The sequence below is a fragment of the Solea solea genome, chromosome 9, assembly GCF_958295425.1.
Source record: "Solea solea chromosome 9, fSolSol10.1, whole genome shotgun sequence".
Lineage (NCBI taxonomy): Eukaryota > Metazoa > Chordata > Actinopteri > Pleuronectiformes > Soleidae > Solea > Solea solea.
In genome coordinates, this window is record NC_081142.1 from 22,317,061 (window position 1) to 22,343,857 (window position 26,797).

The following is a 26,797-nucleotide window of genomic DNA, read 5'->3' on the forward strand; positions in this document are numbered from 1 at the left end:
GTCTTAGTTCCACACAGGAAGTGGGCTGGCGATTCTTTAACATGGCTGTTGTCTGCAAAGAGAGGACTTTATCTCTCGCAATGAAATAGTCCGGCTTTTGCGGAATTGTAGCGAAGCTCCCCCCCACTCGTCTCCCTGTTTAGCCGCTTTGACGCCAGCCCTGACATGGCGCAGTGTGTCCAGTCCGTCCAAGAGTTCGTCCAGGACTCGTTCGTCCCGATGGTGGCCGTCCTGTGTAGCGACGAAGCGGAGAGAGTGACTCGCAAGAACAATCTGACTTTCGCCGAGCTGCTGCGGCCTTTCTGCAGACTCACGTCCGAAGGTAAGGCCGGCTGTTCTCCCCCCTCACACCCTTGTCCCTGTCCCCGCTGTCACACACCTGAGAACCGGTATGAGGCAGCTAGCATCTTTAGCCTGAGGTGTGTGTGTGTGTGTGTGTGTGTGTGTGGGTGTAGCACTAGCAGCCGACGTTAGCTCTGCGCTAGCACTTGGCTAACAGACAGGCTGGAGTGTGACTAAGCAGCAGCAGCTGTGTGTGGACAGGAGCGGGTAGCATGTCCACACTGGACACAAGAGAAGACCGATAGACACCTGACCACCAGGTCCCCGAGAACTGACACTTAATTATTCTGTTTCTGCGCTGTCACACCGAACAACAAGTAGCTGCCGGGGAGCTAAGCGGCTAACGGGCTTTAGCCACAGTCCACACCTATGGTTCATACATGGACTCAGCACTTTGTTGTCAATGTAAAGGACTGTTGCGTAAAAGTTGACGTGCGTAGTTGTGACAGGACTGTTTGCGAACACTCAACCCGCTAATCTTCTCTGTTTTTGTGAGTTTTATGCGGATCGAGATCCCCACTGAGGGGCTGTCCACACTAAAACGATGCCAAGGTTTTCTACTATTATTATTTTCCTATCGGCATTGAACCGCAATTTAAAATAACAAAACAAAACATCGGCTTCCAGATAGAGCTCAAACTAACGATTATTTTCATTTCAATTGATTAATCTGTCGATTATTTTCTCGATAACTAGAGTAATCGTTTGGTCCATAACATGTCAGCAAATGTTGATCAGCGTTTCTCAAACCGGGAAAGGACGATGGTGTGTGAGAGAGAGATTATGTGTTGTTCCATCTGTTTTTTTGTAGATTTCTCAAACAAGAGTTTCTCAAAGTCCACACATGTCTTGTTTTGTCCAGAAACCAACAATGATTCAGTATGAATGATTTCTTTGTCATATGGAGCAAAGAAACCAGAATATATTGACATTTAAGAAGCTGAGAAATCAGAAAACTTGTTTTAATTCCTTAAAAACACTCAAACCGATAGTAATCAATTATAGTTATAATCAAGTAATTGTTTCAGTCCTAATCTCAAAACGCCACCTTGCCATAGAACCTACTTTGGGAAAACAATGACGTCAGAGTACCACCTCTCTCATGTTATAGCATTAGCATATCTTCTTCATCTTCCTCTTGTGTTTGGAGATTATGTGGTTTATTCACAAACATTATAATATATACTGTTCAAATAAGTTTTTATTGATAAAATAGTTTGCAGACAAAAGGTCACAGTGCCATGTACATGCCTGGCATATGTACTACAACAGTAGGGGACTTTCACGTGAATGAAGACCTTTCCTGAAACGATGCCCTGTTTTATGGAAAACCTTTTCAAAACGATAAAAAAAAAACTATAGTTTACGTTTCATTCTGTTTCAGTGTGGACAGGGCCTGGAAAGATTTCTTCTTCTGACTAATTAAGTTTTATGTAAATAAACTGTTTAAATAAAAGTCTGTGTATCCCAACCTTTTTCTTTTAAGAGTGTTTATTGAGCAGGGTTCGACCAGTTGTTGGCCTGGTCGATTATTGGGGGCTGATATTAAGCATTTTGCCAGTCATTGGTATTGGTGTTTTATTTTAACGCTCACCAATATTAACCTGGTGGCATTAGACTATCGTGTGGTAGCTTTAGACTGTAGTGGGGTAGGTAGACTATCGTAGTACTTCGTCAGTCTTGCCAGAGTTTTGTGCATCCAACAAATTGCACGTATTAAATGATCAATTTAAGCATTCTACACAACGCCACATGTTGCCACTTTTTCTGGAGACTGTGACTTTGTCCAGACTGAACCCGTGGTTTTGTCCATGTGTCTCCTCCAGGTCACATCCGGGATCCCAACAACCAGGTGCAGGTCGTGAAGAACCTTCGCATCTGTGTTAACAATCTGGCAACTAGCCCAAATGCGGCGTCTGCAGCACTTAGTCCCACCCAGCGACGGCTGCTCAATGAGGTGGTGTTAGCCTGTCAACCACAAGAGGGCTCTGTCACCAATGCCATCACAGCAGGAGACTACAACCTCAACTTCAGCGGTAAGGACTGGAGCTGGATTCAAAGTGTCATGAGTCCATGATTGTGGATTCATGACACTAGAACCTTAAATTTGACATATTAAAGCATGTTTTACAGTTATCATAATAATGTTATGAATAAGATCTGTTTATCATGACAGGAATTTATCTTGTGTCCTGTCTGGACCCTTTTTACTTCAGACATTTACCAGAATCCCTGTGTTTTTACACTGCACTAGTTGATAAAATGTAAGGCCTTTTGACTATTGACAATGAGATCCGTACTCTGCTTCCTCTCCCTGTTCATTTGTCTGTCTTTAATCATCTGTAAAGTTCTCGTTTGAAGCCACAAAACCTTGTTGTTACTAACGTCAGCCCTGACACTCTGCTTCCTACCTGTCAGATCACTTTTTTAAAGCTAGCATGCCATGGTACAGTGCCTGGAGAGAGACACTGTTGGAGGTCAGCATGAACGAGCAGTGCACAGGTATCTGGTGATAGTCCCGTTCCTCCTCTCTGCTCCTCTTCCTCCTCCTCCTCCTCTTTTTCCTCCTCTAGTTTCCTGTAGCTGCAGTGTTTTGTGGATTTCCCCGGTTCTTGTTACAAGGTGGTTGATTCTTGATTAAATCTCAGGTGGTTGTAATTTTTTTTGTTCCCTGGCTCTTCAATTTAATCTCAAAAAGGGTCTGTGAGAGATGTATTTTAATTATTTACAGTACATTACAGCCATAAATTCTGAGGTTACTTTGTCAAGTAAGTTTTTGAAACTCAGATTTCATTGCTGATGATGTACAACATGTCATTTTGATTTAATTTAACATCACAAATAATGTCTTTTTGACAGTTTTCCTTGTGTTTATTTTCTTGCTGTTGGAGAAACATGGATATTTAACTTTCACCTTCTATCAGGGCTGCAACTCAAAATTATTTTCATAATTCATTCATTTTCTTGATTAACCGATCGACTGCTTGGTCCATAAAATGTTGCAAAATGGTTGATCAAACCTCAAAATTATGGCTTTTTGTGTACAAACCAAAATGATTAAGTTCTATCTTTTTTTTTTATTTTTTGTTGAAATTCCAGAAAATATTCAAATTCTAGAACTTCTAGAACTGTTCTGGTGATACAGTCAGCAGTTGATTAATAATGCACCCATGAAGATGCAGGGTTTGTTTTGATATGTAAATGTAGTTTTATTACATCTAGTAATGGCTGAGAGCAGAGGTAGTGCATATGCATGTGTGCTTTTATATTTATATTTATTTTAGTGGCCTTTTTTGTGGCAAATAATCTTAATATAAATAATAATAACATTGGTAAAGCACTCAGGGAGCACAAAACCTTGAAAAAATGCTGTGTACAGGTATGGGTAGCTCCAAAAATCTAATTATTTTTTTCCTCCCATAACCTAATTCCTTCCTGAAAAAAATTTCATCCTGTTGGATGAAAGGGTTTGCAGTTAGGGATTAGCTAATCTTAATTTTAATGATGGCACTTGTTAGAGTTCTCAACTGGCCTGAAAATTACAACCTGACCACGGGTCTTTAAACCCGAACCTGACCTGGCCCGAAATATAAATATATATATATATACCTTAAAAGGGCTCCAAAAGTGACATTAACATGCCCAAAGTGTCAGGGGTTACGCATGCAGCAGTGTCAGGTCTGCCCCTCTCCATCAAGCAGGCAGCCAGATTTACTCTGCACCACAAGTGAATGACGATGATTCACAACAAACAACATATAATTTACAACCTGCAAGAAATGTGTTTTATGAGCAGAAAAAAGGAAGAGGAAGAAGACCCGTTGAGAACTAGCGCTCATAGACAAATGCAGAAAGGCGGCGAAAATCATCATGTCCTTGGCAGAGGAAACAAATAATGCTAGATTTTATTCTGCTTTTCATGTTGCTCAAAGACATGATTAAAATCAAACATACATATTAAGTTTTATCACTTTAAAGCTTCTGTCTTTATTAGATGGACATTAGAAGGAAGACATGACCTGAAGGAACAGAGAGACGGTACAGCAAATGCTTTGAATCTTGGTGCCGTTTATTTTCCTCCCACTGTCTGTTGGAATTGAATGGGCTGGAAGCAGCACAAAGACAGACTGCACCAAAATGTCTGTGAGTCTGTTTGTTTTTCCAAACACTTGTCCTGTTAAATTAACAGATGAAAAGCACAGACACTAAAACTGTCCATCTCACTTGGCAGCTCTTGTTTCTCGATGATTGTGTGGCACAACTTCTCAACTGAATGACAGTCACACATCGTTCAGACACATTTTCACCACAGTTTTTAAACTGAAAACAGGTGAAAACAGAGGTTTTGTTTTTTTTGAGTTTGAAACAATTTCTCATGTTTTTATTTTCTGTCTTTGTGTTTGCAGCGACCACACCCTGGTTTGAAACCTACAGAGAGAACTTCCTCCAGTCCATGCCTGCTTCTGACCACGAGTTCCTCAATCACTACCTCGCCTGTATCCTTCATGTATGATGTAAATCACCTCCACTGGGTGTGAAATTAGTGTGTCTTAACATGTGTGATGTCACACGTTAGTCTCCTGCACTTCAAACTTTAATAATCTATTAATAATTAATAGTTAATAATGAGTTAGTTCATACATATATGGGCTCAAAGTAAGAAGCAGATCATCTTAATGGTTTAAACACAGCTGTAGTCTCACACAGGTTTGATTCAAGTGTAGATACATGGACAAATAAACCCTACAAACCTGACCGTCCCTGATGTGGGTCCTGCAGCTCAGGACTCACAGTTACTTACAAATTGGTTTTTATTATTATTGTTATTCTTATGAATAATATTATAGTATCAGGTTGAGATCTGGATCCTGCAGCCACGGAGCTACAGGTACCTGCAGACTGACCCCAAAACTGGGAAATCCATGTGTTACATCAGCACAGTTTTAGCCTTACTGCTGAGTCACCACAATAATAATAATAATTGTTATTCTGTTGGTGATTATTGACAATGTAATAAATACAGTAGCACCCCCCCCCCCCCAGTGCAGTGTGCTCCTCTCGGGTGTCTAAACACATGGTTTACAGTTGTGTGTCCTTGACTTGGTGGTGACCAGGTTTGCTGGTGGTCTCCTCCACTGAGGCCGTTCCTATGGAGCAGTTCTTGAAACTTTCTAACGAGCAGCACAGGGTTCAGCACAGCGGAGAATGCACAAATCCCAAATGGTTCATCCCCAACACGCTCAAGTACTACGTCCTCCTGCACGACACGAGCGAGGGCGACGAACAGAAGTAAGTAAATGTCTAAATAAACTGCTGTTACTGCACTGTATTTAATATTTAGTTTATACATTTTTTTAAATGGTAAAATACTGTCTTTAATTGCACTGCAGTGCAGACAGAGGAAAATAAAGATCTGGTAAACCAGAAAACATTATTTATGATGATTATAAATCAATCAGTCATTCATCAGTGTGGTTGTAGTTTTATCAGAAATATTCCATGTTGTACCTCATCTGTTTGTGTCTCAGTTTTGTTGAGAGTATGTTTCTTTTCCCTCTCCAGGGCAGACACGGTGTATGAAGACATGAAACAGAGATATGGTTCTCAGGGCTGCTACCTGCTGAAGATGAACTCTCGCACCAACTCCAGTGAAGAAGACGAGCAGATTCCAGACCCCTGGAGTCAGTACCTGCACAGGAATAACCTGCACAGCCAGGTAACGAATGTATCCTGGTCCACGTGCAGTCACTGAGCTCGGTCCAGCGTCATTAGCTATAAAATAAAACACCTCTGTGTCTGAGAACAAGTTGTCTGTCCAACGGTTCACCTAACGGGCTTCAGTTTTGACCAGGTGACTCACTGAGGGCACCAGTGTGTGCAGCACGATAATTATGCAAGAAATATTATTAGAAATGCAACGGATGCATCACTTCACGAGCCACGTCTGCCCCGTCTCTCATGGAGAAATGAATGTAGTCAGACAATGGCCTCACCTTTCTTTGATTTGTGTGTAGGTTACCGCTACAAGCAAGTAGATCTTTTTATTTCTTTAACCAGGAAAAAAACACAGTTACAAAGTCCAACAAGGTTACAAACATTCAGCAGTTGTACATATTATATCAAAACATAAAATAATCAAATATGCAATGTTCAGGATCAGAATCTTCACTCATAGAACCCCATAAATCAGCGATCAACGTCTACAGACGTCTATACAGTCGTCCTAAATTCTCCTAAAAACTAACTGCGAGACCTGTGGATTCCAGTCATACATACTGTATTGTCATCACGTCGCAGTCATGTGTTCACACTGAGACTCTTCCTGCAGGACACACTCGACGACACGACTGTGAACAATGCCACAGTAGAGAACAGTATTAACGCAGCTGAAGTGGACGGCCAGGACTCGACAGAGAAAGGTCAGTCTGTATATGGTTTTACCCCCTAATGTGTGTGTCCATCTTCATTTGCTTTATATGACAAGTTAAAGGTCATTGAGATAACTATTTTCCCCGTCTCCTAACAGCAGACCCAGTGTCCAACAACCTGGACAGCCATCCTCTGCAGCTGGACAGTGGCAGCAGCTCTGGCAGTCTTCAGACCCTCAGTGCAGCAGGAAACACTGCCTCAAAGAAAAGTAGCAGAGATCCAGAGAGTGCGGTGGGAGGAGCAGGAAGCCACGGGGCGAGTCTGACCCTGAACGACCACGACCGCATCAGGCAGTTCATCCAAGAGTTTACCTCCAGAGGCCTCCTGCCGCACATCGAGAAGAGCATCAGGCAGCTCAACGACCAGGTTTCTTCTTCTTCCTTTTGATGATGTTTTAATTTAGCGATAAGTAATGATAATAAGGAATATAAGTATATATGTAGTATGTATATAAACAGCGGACACTGGGATCCACAGCAGTAGTGTGATCTTGCGTCTCTGTCCACAGCTGGTCTCCAGGAAAGGTCTGAGTCGCTCTCTCTTCACTGCCACCAAGAAGTGGTTTGGGGGAGGCAAAGTTCCAGAGAAGAGCGTCAGTGAACCAAAGAGCACGTTTGGCCTTCTGTAAGCTCTGCACCACCACGTTGTCATACATACATACATACATACATACATACATATATACATACATACTGTGTACTGATCACATCTGGAATGTCAGGTATCCTCCAGAAGCTCCAGAGCTGCAGATCAGGAAGATGGCCGACCTGTGCTTCCTGGTGCAGCACTATGAACTGGCCTACAGCTGTTACCACACGGCAAAGAAAGACTTCCTGTCTGACCAGGCCATGCTGTATGCTGCAGGAGCACTGGTGAGAACACACACACACACACATTTACATCTGCTCTCATGTGTTGATGGCATTAATTCCCAAGCTCAGAGTTTAAAGTTGCATTTAAATCCTTAAAGTGGCTTTAAAGTAATAAAATACATCTATTCTCACTTTGTCACCTCACATGAAAGTGTGTTTCTAAACCACCATGTCACATTGAGAGGGTTAAAAAAAATTTAAAAATTTGCTTTCAGATCATGACTCATGACTCAAACAGCAGGCTGAATAAGCCGCCACTCTTATGTTGAATCTTTTTTGACTACATCTGTTTATGTCGCCTCTGCTCTTGTAGGAAATGGCCGCAGTGTCAGCCTTTCTTCAGGCCGGCGCTCCTCGACCGTATCCTGCTCACTACATGGACACAGCGATACAGACGTACAGAGATGTCTGCAAGTATGATCTGATTCAGTCATCTGTTCATCATTTCCTTTTTAAAACTGTTGTTAAAGTTGTGTAATTGATATATCAAATGCTAGAGAAAATAACCTACAGTCGTGACATCATCATCATCATCATCATCATGTCTTCTGTCCTCTACAGGAACATGGTGCTGGCTGAGAGATGTGCTTTACTCAGCGCTGAGATTCTGAAGAGTCAGGGAAAATACTCTGATGCTGCCACGCTCCTCATTAAGATGACCAGTGAGGTGAGTAAACATGCACCATGTTCACCGCTGTCTGAAAATCATCTCTACTTTTTAGTCTTAACTGCTGAGTCACTGTAAATCTCTGATAAATCCTATATTTGTGTGTTTTTAATGGATGAATTCTGCTCTGAGCATTTGTTTTTCTCGTCTCGTCCAGGACTCAGACTTGCGCAGCGCTCTGATGTTGGAGCAGGCCGCTCACTGCTTCATTAACATGAGGAACCCCATGGTGCGCAAGTTTGCCTTCCACATGATCCTGGCCGGTCATCGTTACAGCAAAGCAGGACAGGTGAGCTCTGGACATGTGTACTCTTGAAAAGCTCCATGTTTACATTTCCTGGAAGTCTTTCCTGGAATTCACAATGTAGTGATTGCGGTAGTCGACCGCTTTATCCTCCACATGAGGGTCACAGAGGGGGCTGGACCCTGCTGTCACCAGGCCACTGCAAGGCGGTCAATTGAGAGTGCGCACACATGAAGAACATGAAAACTTCATAAGAACCAGGATTTGAACTGTTTACCTTCTTACTGTTAGGGAATAATGCTAGCAATCACTTCGCTGTGTGACACAACTATTGCAACAATCGCAGCAATATTCAACTAATTACCGTGTCTTTAGCTCGACCCTTTTTGCATTTTTGACCAATAACTGTAACATTTTCGTAACTTACAACTGAAGTTTTCTTCACGTTAACCCTCTTATTTCCAGATCTAGTTCTTTTAATTGCAGTTTTTTCTATTTCTAGTTCTTTTATTTGCAGTTTTTCTCAGTTCAAGTTCTTTTAGTTGCAGTTTTTTCCAGTTCTAAATCTTTCAATTGCAGTTTTTTCTATCTCTAGTTCTTTCAATTGCAGTTTTTCCCAGTTTTTCTTTGAGAGCATTTCCGTAACTTATAACCATAGTTTTCTTCATGTTAACCCTCTTATGACCATCATGATATTCAGGACATCTGGATTTTATTTAGATTTTATGGCTTTTAAAAAAAGTTTTATGAGTGAGTTATTGTTACAGAACTGAGAAGCTAACATCACAAAGTGCGACGTGCTGGTGAATCTTGTCTGTGATTGGACGCTCGTTCCGTGGAAGTCCTGAGGTTCTACCGTAATGACATGTAGATGGGCACAAAGCTCTTATTTCTCTGCTTTCTGGTCGTTCTTGTATATTTTTTGGTATGATAAACAGTCTAGGAGTTATGTTAATGAGAAATACGCAGGATGGTAACAGAAGGGTTAAATCACTGTGACAGAGAGAGGCTGTTTCATCATTCATCACTGAAGAAGTGGGTCATGGGGACCGGACCGTACTATTTACGGGGGGGATATTTTGTGTTAACACAAAAACGAAGATTTTACTGCCTCTCACCAAAAATCGAGCTTGAAATGAAAAATGTGTTCCCTCTTCTCGTAGCGGAGACACGCCCTGCGCTGTTACTGCCAGGCCATGCAGGTGTACAAGGAGAGGGGCTGGTCTCTGGCCGAGGACCACATCAACTTCACCATCGGCCGACAGTCCTTCACACTCCGCCAACAGGAGAACGCCGTCACGGCCTTCAGACAGATCCTCACCAACGACAGCAGACAGACGGCCACGCAGCAGGCCGCCTTCCTCAGAGAGTATCTCTACGTATATAAGGTACGGTGCAGCGCGTACACACTCTTGTAGATTTGGAGAATTTTGTGTGAACTCCATCTTAAGAAGGGTTCAAACTTGGATACAGCATTAGGTTTCTTCCTCCCTGAAAACCTCAGTAAAAGAGACAAATACCTGCTGAACATATTCATGGTTCACTCTGTTCTTTGTTCATATGAAAAGTTAAAAACTACTGCAACGATCTTCACTGACAAAGTCTCTGAGTCACAGACGTCAGCTGATTCTCTTCTCTGGTGATTCTTTTGGATCTTGTTTGGTTGTTGCCAAGGAAACGGCTCTGCCTACATCCTGTAGATCAGTCTTCACTTTTCCTCCTTCATTATGCAACTGTTTCTCTGCTCATCCACAACCTCAGCAGCTTCTCTATCATTTTTTTTTCTGGATTATCTGTAACAGTTATTTAATTGAAGCAAGTTTCTCTGATTTTCTCTGCTTCTTAAATATGAATTTTTTTCTGGTCTATTTCTAGTTCTTTTAGTTGCAGTTTTTCCAGTTCTAGTTCTTTTATTTGCAGTTTGTTTTTTTATTTCTAGTTCTTTTATTTGCAGTTTTTTTTATTTCTAGTTCTTTTATTTGCAGTTTTTTCCATTTCTAGTTCTTTTATTTGCAGGTTTTTTTTATTTCTAGTTATTTTATTTGCATTTGTTCTATTTCTAGTTCTTTTTATTGCAGTTACCCCCAGTCCTAGTTCTTTTTTAGTTCTTTTAGTTGCAGTTTTTTCCAGTTCTTCTTCCTTTACTTCTTTTTCAGTTTTAGTTGCAGTTTTTTTCCATTTCTAGCTCTAAGTTGCAGTTCTTTTCAATTTCTATATTTTCTGGTTTATTTGCTCCACAAAACAAAACATACAAATATGTTGAAAAAGTCTTGTTTTGTCTTCAAACCAATATTATTTGACGTCTTAATGTTTTATTTTATATACAGAGCAAAGAACGTGGAAAATTTAAGAAGCTTAAAAATCTGAACACTTTTAAACAATGATCAAAATAGCTGGCATTTATTCAGTAATGGATAAATAAGTCGTTGTAGCCCTAAATTGAAGGTGTTTAATGTGTGTGAAATGTTCAACTGTGTGTGTTGTCCAGAGTGTGATAGGAGGAAATGCAGTGAGCCTCCCACAGCTGCCTCTGCCCTGCATCCACAGCTCAGCCACCAGAGTTTATTTTGGACATGAACGCCGCCTTGCTGAAGGTAAAGTGACTGCACTCTGTTCCTCCAAGCTGCACTTGATCTGAGTCAGTGGAAGCTGACATAAGGAAAATATACAATATATATTACATCAATTTAAACAAAAATAAACTCAAATCACATGTGAACTTTGCCAGTTTTCATAGTTCCAATTATTTTAGTTGCACCTTTTTCCTGTTCCAGTTTTAAGATTTAGTTATTTTCCATTTTTCTATTTCCAGTTCTTTTAATTGCAGTTTTTTCCATTTCTAGTTCTTTTAAATACATTTTCTTTATTTCTAGTTCTTTAATTTGCAGTTTTTCCAGTTCTAGTTGCAGTTTTATCCATTTCTATTATTTATTAGTTGTAGTTTTTCCATTTCCAGTTCTTTTATTTACAGTTTTTCCAAATCTAGTTCTTTAATTTGCAGGTCTTTTCCAGTTGTACTTCTTAAGTTGCAGTTTCTTCTATGTCTAGTTCTTAAGTTGCAGTTTTTTCTATTTCTAGTTCTTAAGTTCTATTTTCAGTTTTTAGTTCCACAGTTTGAAAAGAAGATTCTACCAAACTCAGTGTGCAGGTTAAACAGGTGTAAAGTGATATACACATATGTGGTCTTAAAAAGTCAGAAATGATCTTGGTTATAGTCTTACATGAATCCTCTAACACGTTTACTCGACAAAGACCACCATGTACATGTTTTCTCTCCAAAATAACGTAGTGTGTTATATCGAAACCCAACCCATTCTCATCTCTAATTCTCTGCCTTGTGCAGGGGAGAAACAAGCAGCCACTCACGTGTCCTTGGATCAGGAGTACGACCAGGACTTGGCCGTCATGTGGTGCAACCTTGAGGAGCAGCTCGCTGCTGCGGCGAACAGAGGGATCGTCCCGAGCAACTTCCAGCCCACCCAGTGCTGCCTGAACAGCCAGACGGACAACCAGCGCCACCCACTGGCCGTGGTGGAGGGTAAGATACAGCTACTTGGGTCTAAGGGAGGCACAATGTTGACTTTAAAATGTATTCGGCAAACACGCCGAGATCCTCTGATATGATTGAGTAAAACAGTGAGCTGAAATTTATACTGTAAATGTTTGTTTGTTTGTTTATTTATTTATTTATTTGTTTTCTACAATGAAGAAAAAGCTGTATCTACCCTCTTATCTATCTGTTGAGATAAGAATATAAAAAATATGATGTTCATTTCACAACAGAAGAAACTATATGACCTCTGCTGTATGTAAATGTGCATATATTGGTATATATTTCTATTTCTAGTTTAAGTTGCAGGAGTAAATCAAGTGTTTTATGATTTCTCTTATATTTTAGCAGCTGCAGTGAAAAAAGAAAATCAGCTACATGTATGGGCAAAAAAATAAAAATAGAATTGGCTTCAATTATCTTATTTGCTTCCCTGATTTCTAAAAATCAGCATCTGGCATAGAAAAACCCACATCGATCAACTATGAATCCGGAAGTGTAGTTAAAAACCTTATAACATTTGACAGCCAATTTATTTTCTAAAGATTTCGCCATCTTTCTTTAATAATAGACAGGAAACGTGTATGGTATGAGATGCAACAAAGGTCCCACAGTGTGCACCTGTGCATGTGATTAATGTAGAATTATTCATTTTCAACATCAAACCTGTAACTGTACACGTTCTTTCTCTGACCTCGTCTTTGCAGAACCAGTCATAGTGGAGATGACGTTCAGGAACCCTCTGAAGGTTCCTCTGGCTCTGTCTAACCTGTCTCTGGTCTGGAGGTTCACCGCAGGTGATTCGTTTCCGTCTAAAGAGGAGGCGACGGCAACCGAGGAGACACCAGGAGAGACCGTCACTAACGAGGAGACGCTGGCTCTGGAGGTGAGCGGCCTGGACATTTTTGTTTCCTGATTTACGTTGTTTTTCATATGAAGACGAAACTAAAGTTGGACATGTTCATGTTTGTTCTCTGTCGTCTCACAGGGGACGCAGAAAGAAGACGACATCGTCACCACGGAGACCATCATTGACTTTCACTTGAGTCCTGAGGAGACCAAAGTGGTAAGGGCTCACATGGTTCACAGTGGAATTTACTGTGTTTGTTGTGTTTATGATAAACTTGTTTTTTTTGTACCTTGTGGTTTTCTATAGAGGCTGAAAGAGTTTTGTATAATTTTAATATTTAACATCCACAGAAAAGGGAATTGAATTTCCAGTTTACAGACTGTTTAGTAGGAGCCAAACAAAAATTGAATAAACAAAAGCTGAACTGATTGTTCTGGGCTTCATTAACGAAGTAATGATGCTGATACACACAAAAATGCAGCGTTAATTGGCACTTCCGGGCTATGGGCTCTTTAAACCTTTGTTTATCTTCTTTTCTTTGGGACCGATTACTTTCTTAGCTACAGTATTTATATTATAAAACAGTACAGTGAGTTCTGTCAGTTCATGAAGCCATTTATTACATGATAATAAATCAACTTTATTATCATGATTATTTGAGTAATTCAAAGTAAAAGATGAAGTCTTAAAGGTTTTCCAGGCACACTAAGCTTGGTTTAGTAAGAGTAAATGTTTTAAAATTAGATGAACAAAACCACAGATGCTGGAAAAACCTGATCATGTTGATCACAGAAAGACTGACCTGTAGTTTAAGATATTACAGCTTCTTGAATGTGAACATTTTCTGGTTTCTTTGCTCCATTTAACAAATAAATCATTTCAGACAGTTTTGGGAAACACTGATTCACATTTTTCAACATTTTCTGACCAAAAAATGAGCCTGAACCTTCTGTGTATAATTAACAGTCAGTGTGACCTTTGACCCCAGGCCCGCCTCAGACTGCTGCCGCACAGAACTGGACAGCTGAACATCGTGGGTGTGGTGTACAACCTGGCTGAAGCCTCTTCTGGAGAGATCGCTCCCAGCGCTGGTGACGGTAACTGTGACACAGTTCTGGTGTCTTCACTGAGTCACATAATATATCATATAAATCTTCATTCTGCTGCCACACAAACACTCACCACATGTCTTTTCCTTCAGGCCAGAAGACAGGGGATCTGATTGTGGTTCGTGGAAGACAGGACCTGAAGATCCAGGGTCCACGACTCAACCAGACCAAAGAGGACAAGATGTCGGTCCGACACGGTCCCGATCGACGTCTGGATCCCATCATTACAACGTCTATGCCCCTGATGGAGGTACAACTCACTCACTCACTCACTCACTCACTCACTCACTCACTCACTCACTCACTCACTGTCTGGACAATACAAACATGAAGGATGTTGGACAGAAAAGTGGGGAAATCATCCTAAAAGAATAATTTTTGTTCTCGTGCCTCAGAGGTTTTTGCAAAGGAAAAAAAGAGTAAGTTAATTATTAGAAGACAAAAACCCAAACTCCCTGAAAAGTAAGTTTAAAAAAGGCCTTTTTTTTTGCTCGTCTTCAAAATTATTTCCCTAAAAAGGAGACACATTTTTGGAAAATCATATATATATGTTAGCAAAATTCTCTCAATGTTTATTAAAAAAAAATACAATAAAAAATTTATTTTTAGATTCTTTTCCAAAAAGGAGAGAAAAAGTAGGAAAAATATCCTAGCATAATTTCCAAATATCCTAAGAGAATATTTGGAAAAATATATCTGTTTTTGAAACTTGTCCCTCAACATTCTCTCAATGTGTTTTAATTTCAAAGGGTTTTTTGAAAAAACTTTTTTCAAAAAATTTTTTTAAAGCTCCCGTGTTCAGATTCTTTCCCAAAAATAAGAAAAATATGTAGGAAAAAGAAGATACAAAATCGAAAATCGTTTGTTTTCCGTGTGTGTTGCAGGTGTTTTTCCTGCAGTTTCCCACCGCTCTGCTGTGTGGTGAGATCAGAAAGGCTTATGTAGAATTCTGTAACGTCAGTGCTGTTGCTCTGACCGGTCTGCGGGTGGCATCCACGCACCCTCAGTTCTTCACCTTCGGCAGCCAAGCCACAACACCGCTGACGCCACTCAGCCCGACCTCGGCCGAGAACTGCTCGCCGTATAAAACGCTGGCCGCGGAGTCACAGCCGGGCGCTGTGGCAACGGAGATGTTGGTTTCGGCCGAACATTTCCAGCAGCTCTCCAGTGTGATGGACATCCCAGTAGAGGGCGACACTCTGCAGCCGGGGGAGTCCGTCCAGCTGCCGCTGTGGCTCCGAGGACCCGACCAGGAGGGGGTGCATGAAATCAACTTCCTCTTCTACTACGAGAACACGGAGAAAGGAAACAAAATCAGGTAAATGTTCCTGATTTTTCAGCTTGTTAAATGTGAATATTTTCTGGTTTCTTTGCTCCATATGACAAATAAATCATTAAAAATTCAGTCTACGGTTAACAAATGACAAGGTCATTGATGATCTACAGTGACACAGTCTCACGTCTCCATGTTCTCGTACCCTCTCTGTGTTCTCATGCCTCAGTCACCGGGTGATCCGTCACACGGCGTTCATCTGCGCCAGTCGCTCTCTGAGCGTGCAGGCGTCGGCCTCCCGCAGCAGTGACCCTCCACATCACAGCACCGAGGACAAAGGCAGCGGAGGAACGCTGGTCTTCATCGACGTGGAGAACATCAACACTGTGAGCAGCACAGACTGCAGCAGCACACGTTTACCGTCTGTGCTCAGATGTAGTTTTACATTTGTGTTTCTTTTCCCTCAGAGTGAATCTGGCGTGCGTGAGTTCCACATCGTCCAGGTTTCCAGCAGCAGCCAAAACTGGTGCCTCCACAAGTGCATCAACCCAGCCAGAGACAAAGGTGAGTCTGACACATTCACTCATTCATGCTCCGTTTTCTTCCAGGGGTTATTTCATGCTGCGCTCCACAGGAATAATTTAACTGTACGACAGATTTACTGTGACACAAATAAGAAGTGCTAGAAACGGTAAAAGTAGCTGTGTTTGTACGTTGGCAGCCAATTTAGAATCCTATGACGGGGTTGGTGAGGTTGTTTCTGCGTTTGAACTTCCGGGCGACTGTAAATGGAACACACCAGGAGAGACGTTCCACTCCTTCATAGACTGTTCCTCACTGGAGCTGGAACCAGATCCACCAATTCTCTCCTGGTCCTCACCCACATCTATTTACGAGAGATGCACCGAAAATTCGGCACCCGAAACATAAGAAGACTTAACACCTTAACACTGAAACAACACGACCAAGTCAGGATGTTGTGATGACGCATGCAGAAACTGCGGCCAGCACGCGCCTGTCTGTTCCCGCTTAGATTTGAATTTCCCTCGGGATCAATAAAGTATCCATCCATCCATCCATCGTACATGGTGGAACAGCATCCATTAAATGCTGGAAAGTCTCTTTGCGCAAAAGTGAAACTCGGCTGCATACAGCGCAGATTATGAACTCCCCACGACATAGTCCAGATCAGATTGCCCTCACCCCAGCTACTTTCCCAGGCCAGCGGAGAGATATAATCCCTCCAGCATGTGTCCGCATGTGGGTCGGCCCCAAGGTCTCCTCCTTGAAGCATGTGCCCAAAACCACCTCATCAGGCTCCTATCCACATGGAGGAGTAGTGGTTCTTCTCTGAGCCTCTCGCGGATGTCCAAGCTCCTCACCCTATATCTCTAAGGAGAGAACTCATTTCGGTCCTCTGTATTCATTATCTTGTCGTTTTAAGTCCTTACCCAAAGCTTGTTAGGGTTCTCAATCTTGGGTACTTTCCCTTGCAAATTCAGAAAATATTAGGAAATTTAAAATGCACAGGAAAAAGCATTCTCAGAAACTTTTTCTAGCAAGATCCGGAGTCAAATCTGTGGATAATGAGCTCATTTACAAACTCCTCATGTTTTCATCATCAGTTCCCACGCATCATCCACAGTTTGTGTGTGTTTGTGTGTTCTCTTTCAGACTGTAAACTCACCAGCAGAGAGCGAGCCAAACTCTGCTTCAAGGCCAAACGATGTAAACCACAACAAGGTACTGACACAAACAGAAACTCTAACTAATCTGAGCAGATTAAAATGCTGTTTTTTTTTATGCTGACATGTCTTGTTTGTGTGTTTTTGTAGTGACCTCGGACACTATGGGGAAATATACATTTGCAGACCTGAATCTGGGGAGCGAACGGGTAAAATTGAAGCTCACGTTATTGATATTATTGATTGAATTATTCAGGTTTCTGTCAGCTACTGTAGCATGTACAGTAGAACTCAACAGATTTAGTGCAAGGCATATATAATAAAGCACAGAAAAGAGATTTGGGATCAAATATACGAGCAACTAATTTTAGTTTATGTCACAACAGAAAGTTAACTCCTGTTATTTGGTTTATATTGGTGTGTTTACATCTGTATCTGAAGTGATAGAGAATGTGCCATATTTTCAGCATGGGCCAATTATTATGTATTAATATTAATACAGTTATTATTACAAATTGCACACTTTTATTCTGAGAAACTTCACAACTAAATGTTTATTTTTTCTAGTTTTGTGGGTTTTTGGGTCATTGAAGAGTTCTATTTTATCAAAGAGAGAGAAAAATACAGTCGTCCTGTAAAGACAAAAATAACAGAACAAATCATAAACGTCACACATATGATGGTCTACGTTTCAGATCATCAGCTCGTCCACGCCCTGTGGAGATTTCTTCTTCCGCTGTTGTCGGACCTCAGAGTCTCCGTCTCAGCGAGGGGAAGTGTCCTCGTCCAGGACGACGTCCAGCAGCAAGAATCAGGGCCTGACCTCGTCCTCTGAGAACATCGGCAACATCGTCAGGAAGTGTAACGAGCTGGACCTCAACATCATCGTCATCTGGAAGGTAAGAGGAACTGCAGAAGAACTTCTCCATGACAAGTCCTTTCAGACAGTGCAGGTCCACTGAAGTCACACATATGTTGTGTTTTTGTTCAGTTAAATTTGTGTCATTAAATTGTGTGTGTTTGTTGTGTGTCTCTGCCTCTACAGGCTTATGTGGTTGAAGACAATAAACAGCTGATTCTAGAAGGTCAGCTTCACGTGGCTCTGAAGACCATCGGCAAAGAGGCCACTTCACTGATGCCCAAAGAGGTCAGTCATCTCACACACACACACACACACACACAAACTCTTCCATTCATCTTCCATAACCAGATAATATCTAACTATAAACACAATTCAAACCTTAGTCCTAAACTTAACCGGTTCCTAAGAAAATGAGGTTCTGCCTCATTAGGACCAGGTTTTGGTCTCCATGAGGACCACAAGTCCTGACGAGGTCAGTGTTTATGACAAATACAAGAACACACACATATTCTTGTGTAGCCTTCTTACTGAGGATGCTCGATGATGGCTCAGTGGTAAAGTGAGTTGTCTTTCAACTGGAGTGGTTGTGCGTTTGAGTCCCAGCTCTGCTAGTCTACATGCCCATGTGTCTTTGAGCAAGATAGGATATTTGTGATCGATTGATTTCTTTGTTTTATGGAGCAAAGAGAAAGACAGAAAATATTGACATTTAAGGAGCTGAAAAATCTGAGAAACATGTTTTTAATCATTAAAAAAAACAACACTCAAACCAGTGAATTGATGAATAATGAATTCATCAAATCATCGTTGTAGCCCTAGTGTGAAGCAGCTTTGAGTGGTCATCAAGACAAGAAAAGGGCTTTATTAATACAGACCACTTACCTTTACATTAACTTTAATTTTCATATCTACGTGCCTTACCTTTACCCTGAACCTAAAAGGTTAAAAAAGGGTCTTAAAAGGTCTTAACCCCAAAAAAATGCTGCACACAGAACTGGTTTGATGATGTCATACCAGAGGAGATGATGTCACTCAGAGTGAGAGTGTGTGTGTGTGTGTGTGTGTGTTTCAGGAAGCTCAGGAAATGGTGCTCCTCAAGTTTAAATCCGAGATTCCTCTTCCATTGGCTCCTCCATCTGCAGAACTGTCCCAACTCATCAAGACCAACTTGCACTACCCCGAGACATACACACACCCGTTTGTCCAGGACAGGTGAGACACACACACTAGGACGGTCACTTTTTGTTTCAAGTGTGTGTGTGTGTGTGTGTGTGTGTGTGTGTGTGGTGTAAGGTTCATGTTTGAAATTCATGCTGCAGTCTCGTAGATCATTTAAAGTGGTAACTCTTAGGATCCAGGAGAGGGAGTTTGACGTCATCACAGCCCTCGTTATCATGTGTAAAGTGTTAGCGTAAATGCTGAGTGAAAGTTTTCTTGTCTCTTGTGTGCAGTCTGTGTTTAGTGCCGGTGACTCTGTCTCTGTCCAACTGCTCCATGGCTCAAGTGGACGTCCTCATCGACTTACGGCACAAAAGCTCCAGGTCAGTTTCTTCACAGATGTTTTATTTTTACACTGTTGTAGCAGAAACAATGTGGGAAACTAAGTTAGTGATTGTTTTTTGTTTGTTTTTTTATTTGGAAAAATACAATACAATATTTGTGAATCAAAACATTATAAAATTTATTTTGAAATTCATCATCGTCACTATCTTTTATTTTGTAAGAATAACTACTAAAATAAACATAAAAGCACATCTTTTATTTTATAAGAATAACTAATAAAATTAACTTAAAAGCGCGTCTTATTTTGTAAGAATCACTACTAAAAAGAACGTGAAAGCGTGCATTTTATTTTGTAAGAATAATTACTAAAAGGAATGTAAAAGCATGTCTTTTATTTTGTAAGAATAATTGCTAAAATGAACGTTAAAGCGCGTCTTATTTTGTAAGAATAACTACTAAAATTAACGGAGAAGCGTGCGTTTTATTTTGTAGGAATACCTTCTAAAAGGAATGTAAAAGCATGCATTTTATTTTGTAAGAATAACCACTAAAACAAATGTAAAAGCATTTGTGTCTTTTTTATTTTGTAAAAATAACATCTAAAATGAAAGAAAGTAAAAGTGTGCACTTTATTTTGTAAGTAATAAAACAAATGTTTTTATCGTTAATTTTCTTCGCAACTTTTACGCCCTAAGTCGTTTCTCATTGACCTGCTGCTGGCAGAGATTACGTACTGTGCCTTAAAAGTTAAACTCGTGTGTCTCCATCGTCTCCCTCAGTCCAGACAGCGTGGACGTCCACAACTCATTCACGTGGGTCGGTCAGAGTCAGTACAAACTGCAGCTGAAGCCTCGGCAGCTCCTGTGTCTCACACTCAGAGCCTGTTTCCTGCACGCTGGCGTCTACAACCTCAACACGCCGCGAGTGCTCGCCAAACCCGCCGCGCAGACGGTGCTGAGCGAGACGAGTCAGCAGACGAGCGGCCCTGCCCTCATCATCATCAACAACAACGACAACGAGGCTGCCTGAGGACAGGCTGGCGAGACGCGACGCCGCAGACAGTGAGGATGCTGTGGACGTCCACGCTGTCCAGCAGCTGCTCTGCACACGAACCAGGAAACGGAAAGCAGGCGCTGTGAAAGGATGAGTGGGCAGGCGATGAATGAGTTAATTTAAAAGTGGAGTTCATGAAGAGCTGATGTTGCAGCTGAGGAGACGGACACTTTCAATCAACCTCATCAGTCAGGGTCTGTGCACATGTCCCCATCATCATCATCATCATCGTCGTTTAACCTCTGACACTCCACGTACTGTCTCCACCCGCCTACCATGTCTCCTCCCACACACCAGCATTTCAAATGCACCTTCCCTCCTGGACAGAGTCGAGTAAGGACACAAGCTGCTGCTTTGTCTTTGAAAACGGTCGACGTGTGCATGTGTCACATTACACCACTAGAGGGCTCTCACATCACCGTGTGGTTAGACTCTTCTTAAAGGTGCAGTGTGTGATTCCATTTGGCAGAAATTCAAGATAAAAAAAGGATTTTAAAGTGAGAGTTCTCAGAATCTGAGAAAAAAGAAGCCTGAATTTAGGATTGAAAGATTCATCTCTGGAAAGTGAAGGCTACATAGCTTCTCCTGACACACAACTTCCACTAAAATATTCCTTAACTTAACTCCTTAAAGCTCCTTAAAGGGATGTTGAACACGCTTAAACGCTAAGATTTGACACACTGCACCTTTAACCTAATACTGTGTGATGTTTGTGTTGAGACGGAGCAGCAGTTTTCATCTTTATTCTTTTTTTTTTTTTTTAGCCTTTAGCTTCTCTACATTCATGTTCTCATATGTTCGCCCACTCGGCACAGGCCCCTCCCACTACGTCTTTAACCATGTTGTTATTAAAGCGCTTGTTTATTATGCATCGACGCAACGGCTTTTCTGAAATCAATGTAATATATTTATATAACAAAGTGGATGTAAATAGTAAATAAATAAAAGTGTAACTAATAAAGACACAGTAAGTGAGTATCGTGACGGACTGATGCGTGGAACTTTCCCATCTTATATACCATAAAAGAGAAAATGCTGCAAAAAACTGTGTCAGACTTTTTTTAATGTTTTTTTTATGACTTCACGTTGTTAAAGCTGCAGGAAACGAGGAAACGATGTCGGAATTTCAGGGGCGCTGGAATTCTTTCATCTCAGAATTCTCATGATTTTGTTTTGACTTCTGAGGTTAAATTCATACCTAAATCTCAGAAATTCAAATTTGTGTGTCTTTATTTTTGGAAAAGTCCCAAAACTTGTAGCTCAGAATTCTGAAATTAAAGAATTGAGATTTAAGTCAATTTTTTAATTTCAGGACCGTGGAAAAAAGTTCTTACTTTTTCTCAGATTCTGGAAATTAATTGGAATGAGTTCTCTGTAAGGTATGTAAATATTTTCTGGTTTCTTTGCCCCATATACCTCATTAAAACTGAATGATTTTGGTTAGGAGACAAAAACAAGACACTTGTGAACATCATTGTTGTGAGGTATGTGAAACACTGACTAAACAAGTAATTGAAAAAGTGGAAAAATTACAATACAATAAACTCTAGCTTCTTAGCCAGAATGATTGGCTTATGTATTTATGCTGCTATCATGTTTTTTTACTGAAACACTACAGATGTTACAAAAATGAGGTAATAGATGTTTCTGATGTGCTTTTTTATTTTGACCCAAAAAATCTGATTCCAATTCTATTTTTTCCATTGCTAAGTATTTCAGAAATAATTTCCTTTTTCATGTTTCACAAAATGGAAAAAACAAAATAAAATATGGTCTTTTATGAAAAATACCAATGGAGTCAAGCAGCGATCATTTCATAGATTCGACTTCTTCTAGGGCCACACGGTGTAGTGCCTCACAGCAAGAAGGTCGCCAGTTCGGACCGAGGGCCTTTCTGTGTTGAGTTAGCATGTTCTCCCCGTGTTCCCACAGGTTCTAGGTTCTCCTGCCTCCATCCACAGTCCAAAAACGTGCAGATTAGGGGATTAGGTTAATTTATAAAATTTAAACTGGCCATAGGTGTGAGGGTCCCAGAGGCCTCTGGTTGTTCCTCTCTGTATGTTGGACCTATGATGGCCTGTCCAGGATTTACCCTGCTTTTTACCTTAAATCAGCTGGGATTGGCTCAAGCTCTTCCTGCGACTCCCGTGGAGGACAAAGTGGTAGAAAATGAACACAACAGAACCAAATCCTTTTCCCATAACAAAAAGTAACACCTGAATGGAATCGATGTTTATGTTTCTTGATAGATATCAAATCATCGCCAACTGTTGAGTTTAGGGTCAAGGGTCAGACTGATTCACATTAAGACCAGATGGGTCAACATCCTTCATGTGTATCAATTTTGGGGAGAACTGAGGTTAAAAAAAAAAACCCTCAGGGGTTCCCCCATTTTACTGCATCAGAACATATTGCTACTCTAAACTGTGGGATAATCTAATCTAATCCAATCTTTCCATAGCTGAGCTTCTTGTATCTTTTTTGGAGGGAACTGTGAGATTTGAGCAGCTCATGGTAATTTGAGTTGATGTCGTTGTGCTTCCTCGTTAAGTCTGTGTATTCATTCTGCAGGTTCAGTAGAGCCTTTCTAGCCTCGTCCAAAGCAACTTTGTGGTTTCGGAACCTGAGCTCAATATCATTTATGTATTTGGCTTGAACGCTCGACTCGGCCTGAAATTGTTCCTGAAGACATTTGAAGCTGTCTTGAGATTTTTGGAGGGCCTCGGCCAGTTGCTGCTGTTCCTCCAGTGTTTTCATGAGCTTTCTTGAAGCTTCCTTGAGCTTAATATTGTACTGCTCACAAGTGGCTCTTTCTTTTTCAAGAGCAGAAGCAGTTTGATGAGTTTGCTCCTTCAAGACTGCACTTTGTGTCTTTTCTTGTCTCAGGACTTCCTCGAATTTGGCCTGTTGTGTGTTGTACTCTGACTGATGTACTTTGAGTTCATTTATGGTAACCTCCAGCTTAGTAATGATAGCTTGAGTGTCAGTAATGATACCATCCTTTTTTGACATCATATCTTTATGATGCTTAGAGAAGGAGCGGTGTTTAGATAGCATTCTGTTATGGTCCATCTCCATATCCTTTAATTTAGCCCTTATGTTGTCATTCTCCATCTTGAGGGTCTGCATGTCAAACAACTTGCCTCTTAAGGCTGCAGAGGTTTTCTTTTGTGTCTCAAACTTTTTACACACCCTTAGGAAGCGGGTTTTCTGCATCTTAACTTTCCCCTCAAGTCTAATGCAAGCTTCTCTGTCATCTCGCTGCTGCTTCTGAGCAAGATGGCTCTCATGTAGGGCCTCCTCAACTTTACCTTGCAGCCCTTTGTTCTCAGTATCCAATTTTTGGATTTCTAGAGACAGGTGTGCCAATCTATCTGCGTCCTGCTGCTGCTGAGCATCAGCAGCTTCATAAGCACACCTTCTCTCTTTCAGGGCATCGTACAGTTCACTTTGCAGCCTGTTGTTCTCAGAGGCCAGTTGCTCTATTTTGTTGCTCAGATGGTCAAGTTTTTCTACATTCCTCTGCTGCTGAGCTTGAGCAGCCTCATAAGCATGTTGTCTCTCATTAAGGGCATCATCAAGTTCACTTTGCAGCCTCCTCTTCTCAGAGGCCAGTTGTTGGTTTTCATGAGTCAGATGGTTTAGTTTGTATGCGTCTTGTTGCTGTTGAGAGTTAGCAGCCTCATAAACATGTTGTTTCTCTTTCAGGGCATGCTCAAGTTTACCTCGGAGCCTGTTGTTCTCAGAAGCCAGTTGTTGGATCTTATTGGTCAGATGGTCCAGTTTATCTGTGTCCCTCTGCTGCTGAGCTTGAGCAGCCTCATAAGCACACTGTCTCTCATTCAGGGCATCATCAAGTTTACCTTGCAGCCTGTTGATGTCAGAGGCCAATTGATTGTTTTCAATATTTAGATGGTTCAGCGTATCTGCATCCTTCTGTTGCTGAATGTTAGCAGTCTCATAAACACGCTGTCTCTCATTCAGGGCATCCTCAAGTTTGCTTTGCAGTCCCTTCTTCTCAGAAGCCAGTTCTTGGTTTTCATGAGTCAGTTGGTTTAGTGTATATGCATCTTGTTGCTCCTGATAGTTAGCCGCCTCACAGGCACGTTGTTTGTCTTTCAGGGCATGCTCAAGTTTACCTCGGAGCCTGTTGTTTTCCGAAGCCAGTTGTTGGATTTTATTTGTCAGATGGTTCAATTTATCTGAATCCTTCTGTTGCTGAGCGTTAGCAGCCTCATAAGTACGCTGTCTCTCATTCAGGGTATGCTCAAGTTTACCTCGAAGCCTGTTGTTCTCGGAGGCCAGTTTTTGGATTTCATTTGTCAGATGGTCCAGTTTATCAGTGTCGTCCTGTTGCTGAGCTTGAACTGCCTCATAAACAGACTGTCTCGCATTCAGGGCATCCTCGAGTTTACCTTGCAGCCTGTTGTTCTCAGAAGCCAGTTGGTGGATTTCATTAGTTAGACTTTCCTGTGTATCTGCATCCTTCCGTTGCTGAGCATTAGCAGCCTCATAAGCACACTGTCTCTCATTCAGGGCATCATCAAGTTTGCCTTTCAGCCTCTTGTTCTCAGAAGCCAGTTGTTGGTTTTCATAGGTCAAATGGTTTAGTTTATATGCATCTTGTTGCTGTTGAGAGTTAGCAGCCTCATAAGCACGCTGTTTCTCTTTTAGAGCATGCTCAAGTTTACCTCGGAGCCTGTTGTTCTCAGAAGCCAGTTGTTGGATTTTACTAGACAGATGATTTAGTTTATCTGCATCTCTCTGCTGCTGAGCATCAGCAGCCTCGTGAGCATATTGTTTCTCATTCTGGGCCTCTTCAAGTTTAACTTGCAGCCTGTTGTTCTCAGAAGCCAGTTGTTTGTTTTCATTATTTAGACAGTTCAGTTTATCGGCGTCCTTCTGCTGCTGAGCTTGAGCAGCCTCATAAGCATGCTGTCTCTCATTCTGGGCCTCCTCAAGTTTACCTCGAAGCCTGTTGTTCTCAGACGTTTGTAGTTTGTTTTCGTCATTGAGATGGTTCAGTTTATCTGCATCTCTCTGCTGCTGAGCTTGAGCAGCCTCATGAGCACATTCTTTCTCATTCTGGGCCTCCTCAAGTTTACCTTGGAGCCTGCTGTTCTCAGAAGCAAGTTTTTGGATTTCATTCGTATGGTTCAGTTTATCTGTGTCCTTCCACAGCTGAGCATCAGCAGCCTCATAAGCACGCTGTTCCTCATTCTGGGCCTCCTCAAGTTTACCCTGCAGCCTATTGTTCTCAGAAGTCAGTTTTTTAATTTCTTTTGTCAGATGGTCAGTTCTTTCTGTGTACTCCTGCTGCTGAGAGTTAGCATCCTCACAAGCACCCAGGGTGTCCTTAAGATTGCATTGCAGCCTCTTGTTCTCACAATCAAGTTGTTGGATTTTATTTGTCAGATGGGCCATTTTCAAGGCATCGTCAAATTTACCTTGCAGCTTCTTGTTCTCAGATGCCATTTGTTGGCTTTCATGAGAAAGGTGGTTTATTTTATCTATGTTCTCCTGCTGCTGAGAGGCAGCAGCCACATAAGCAAGCAACCGCTCATTCAGAGCATCTTCTAGTTTACCTCGCAGACCGTTGTTTGAAGCAAGTTGTTGGTTTTCATTAATCAGATGATCTGAATCTGTATCTCTCTGTTGCAGAGTGTCAGCAGCCTTATAACCTTGTTCAGTCACATTCCGAGCATCCTCAAGTTTAGCTTTAAGGTTCTTGTTCTCTGAAGTCAGTTGATGGATTCTATCAGTGTCTATTTGCTGCTGACAGGCAGCATCCTCATGAATACACTGTCCCTCATTCAGAGCATCTTCAAGTTTACCTTTCAGGTTCTTGGTCTCAGAAGACAATTGTTGGATTATATCTGCGTCCTTCTGCTGCTGACAGGCAGCGCCCTCATAGACATGCAGTCTTTCATTAAGAGCATCCTCAAGTTTACCTTGCAGGCTCTTGTTCTCAGAAGACAGTTGTTGGATTATATCTGCGTCCTTCTGCTGCTGACAGACAGCAGCCTCATACATACACTTTTTTGTATTGAGAGCATCTTCAAGTCTACCTTGAAGGCTCTTGTTCTCAGAAGACAGTTGTTGGATTATATTTGCATCCTTCTGCTGCTGACAGGCAGCGTCCTCATAGACATGCAGTCTTTCATTAAGAGCATCTTCAAGTTTACCTTGCAGGTTCTTGTTCTCTAAAATCAAGTCTGAAGTCTGTTGCTGAGTGTTGGCAGCCTCATAAGCTTGCTCTGTTAGGGCATCCTTAAGTTCACCTTTCAGGGTATTGTTCTCAGACATCAGTTGTTGAATTTTATCTGCATGCTGACAGGCAGCATCCTCATAAATCCTC

The 26,797-nt window shown here is 41.4% G+C and overlaps 2 protein-coding genes across 4 annotated transcripts; one reads left to right on the plus strand and one right to left on the minus strand.

The window, feature by feature from the left end:
• On the plus strand, positions 1 to 21,415 carry trappc8 (trafficking protein particle complex subunit 8). Of its 3 annotated transcripts, none has more exons than XM_058638331.1 (30): positions 1 to 322; positions 2,169 to 2,378; positions 2,761 to 2,844; positions 4,749 to 4,838; positions 5,457 to 5,631; positions 5,905 to 6,058; positions 6,671 to 6,761; positions 6,869 to 7,137; positions 7,280 to 7,395; positions 7,493 to 7,643; positions 7,957 to 8,057; positions 8,205 to 8,310; positions 8,468 to 8,599; positions 9,718 to 9,942; positions 11,043 to 11,148; positions 11,898 to 12,092; positions 12,812 to 12,990; positions 13,093 to 13,170; positions 13,943 to 14,051; positions 14,156 to 14,313; positions 14,948 to 15,381; positions 15,566 to 15,722; positions 15,804 to 15,900; positions 17,011 to 17,079; positions 17,172 to 17,230; positions 17,717 to 17,920; positions 18,067 to 18,168; positions 18,956 to 19,095; positions 19,335 to 19,424; positions 20,166 to 21,415. In XM_058638331.1, exons 1-30 carry the CDS (start codon positions 166 to 168, stop codon positions 20,413 to 20,415), a joined length of 4,488 nt encoding a protein of 1,495 aa, XP_058494314.1. In that variant the 5' UTR covers positions 1 to 165; the 3' UTR covers positions 20,416 to 21,415. The 3 variants fall into 3 exon arrangements, with proteins under 3 accessions (XP_058494314.1, XP_058494315.1, XP_058494316.1); XM_058638332.1 differs by having other exon boundaries at positions 6,872 to 7,137; XM_058638333.1 differs by lacking the exon at positions 2,761 to 2,844.
• Positions 21,155 to 26,762, minus strand: LOC131465548 (myosin-1-like). The gene has a single exon (XM_058638334.1). The coding sequence runs from the start codon at positions 26,743 to 26,745 to the stop codon at positions 22,876 to 22,878; it is 3,870 nt and encodes a 1,289-aa protein (XP_058494317.1). The 5' UTR covers positions 26,746 to 26,762; the 3' UTR covers positions 21,155 to 22,875.
• Positions 26,763 to 26,797: the final 35 nt, after the last annotated feature.

Bases quoted from the DNA above. Each gene is read 5' to 3' on its own strand.
- trappc8 (XM_058638331.1), top strand. From the start codon at position 166: ATGGCGCAGTGTGTCCAGTCCGTCCAAGAGTTCGTCCAGGACTCGTTC. The intron at 14,314-14,947 runs GTACAACTCACT...TGTGTGTTGCAG, and splicing joins CGTCTATGCCCCTGATGGAG to GTGTTTTTCCTGCAGTTTCC. The intron at 19,096-19,334 runs GTGAGACACACA...TCTTGTGTGCAG, and splicing joins CACCCGTTTGTCCAGGACAG to TCTGTGTTTAGTGCCGGTGA.
- LOC131465548 (XM_058638334.1), bottom strand. From the start codon at position 26,745: ATGTCTGAGAACAATACCCTGAAAGGTGAACTTAAGGATGCCCTAACA.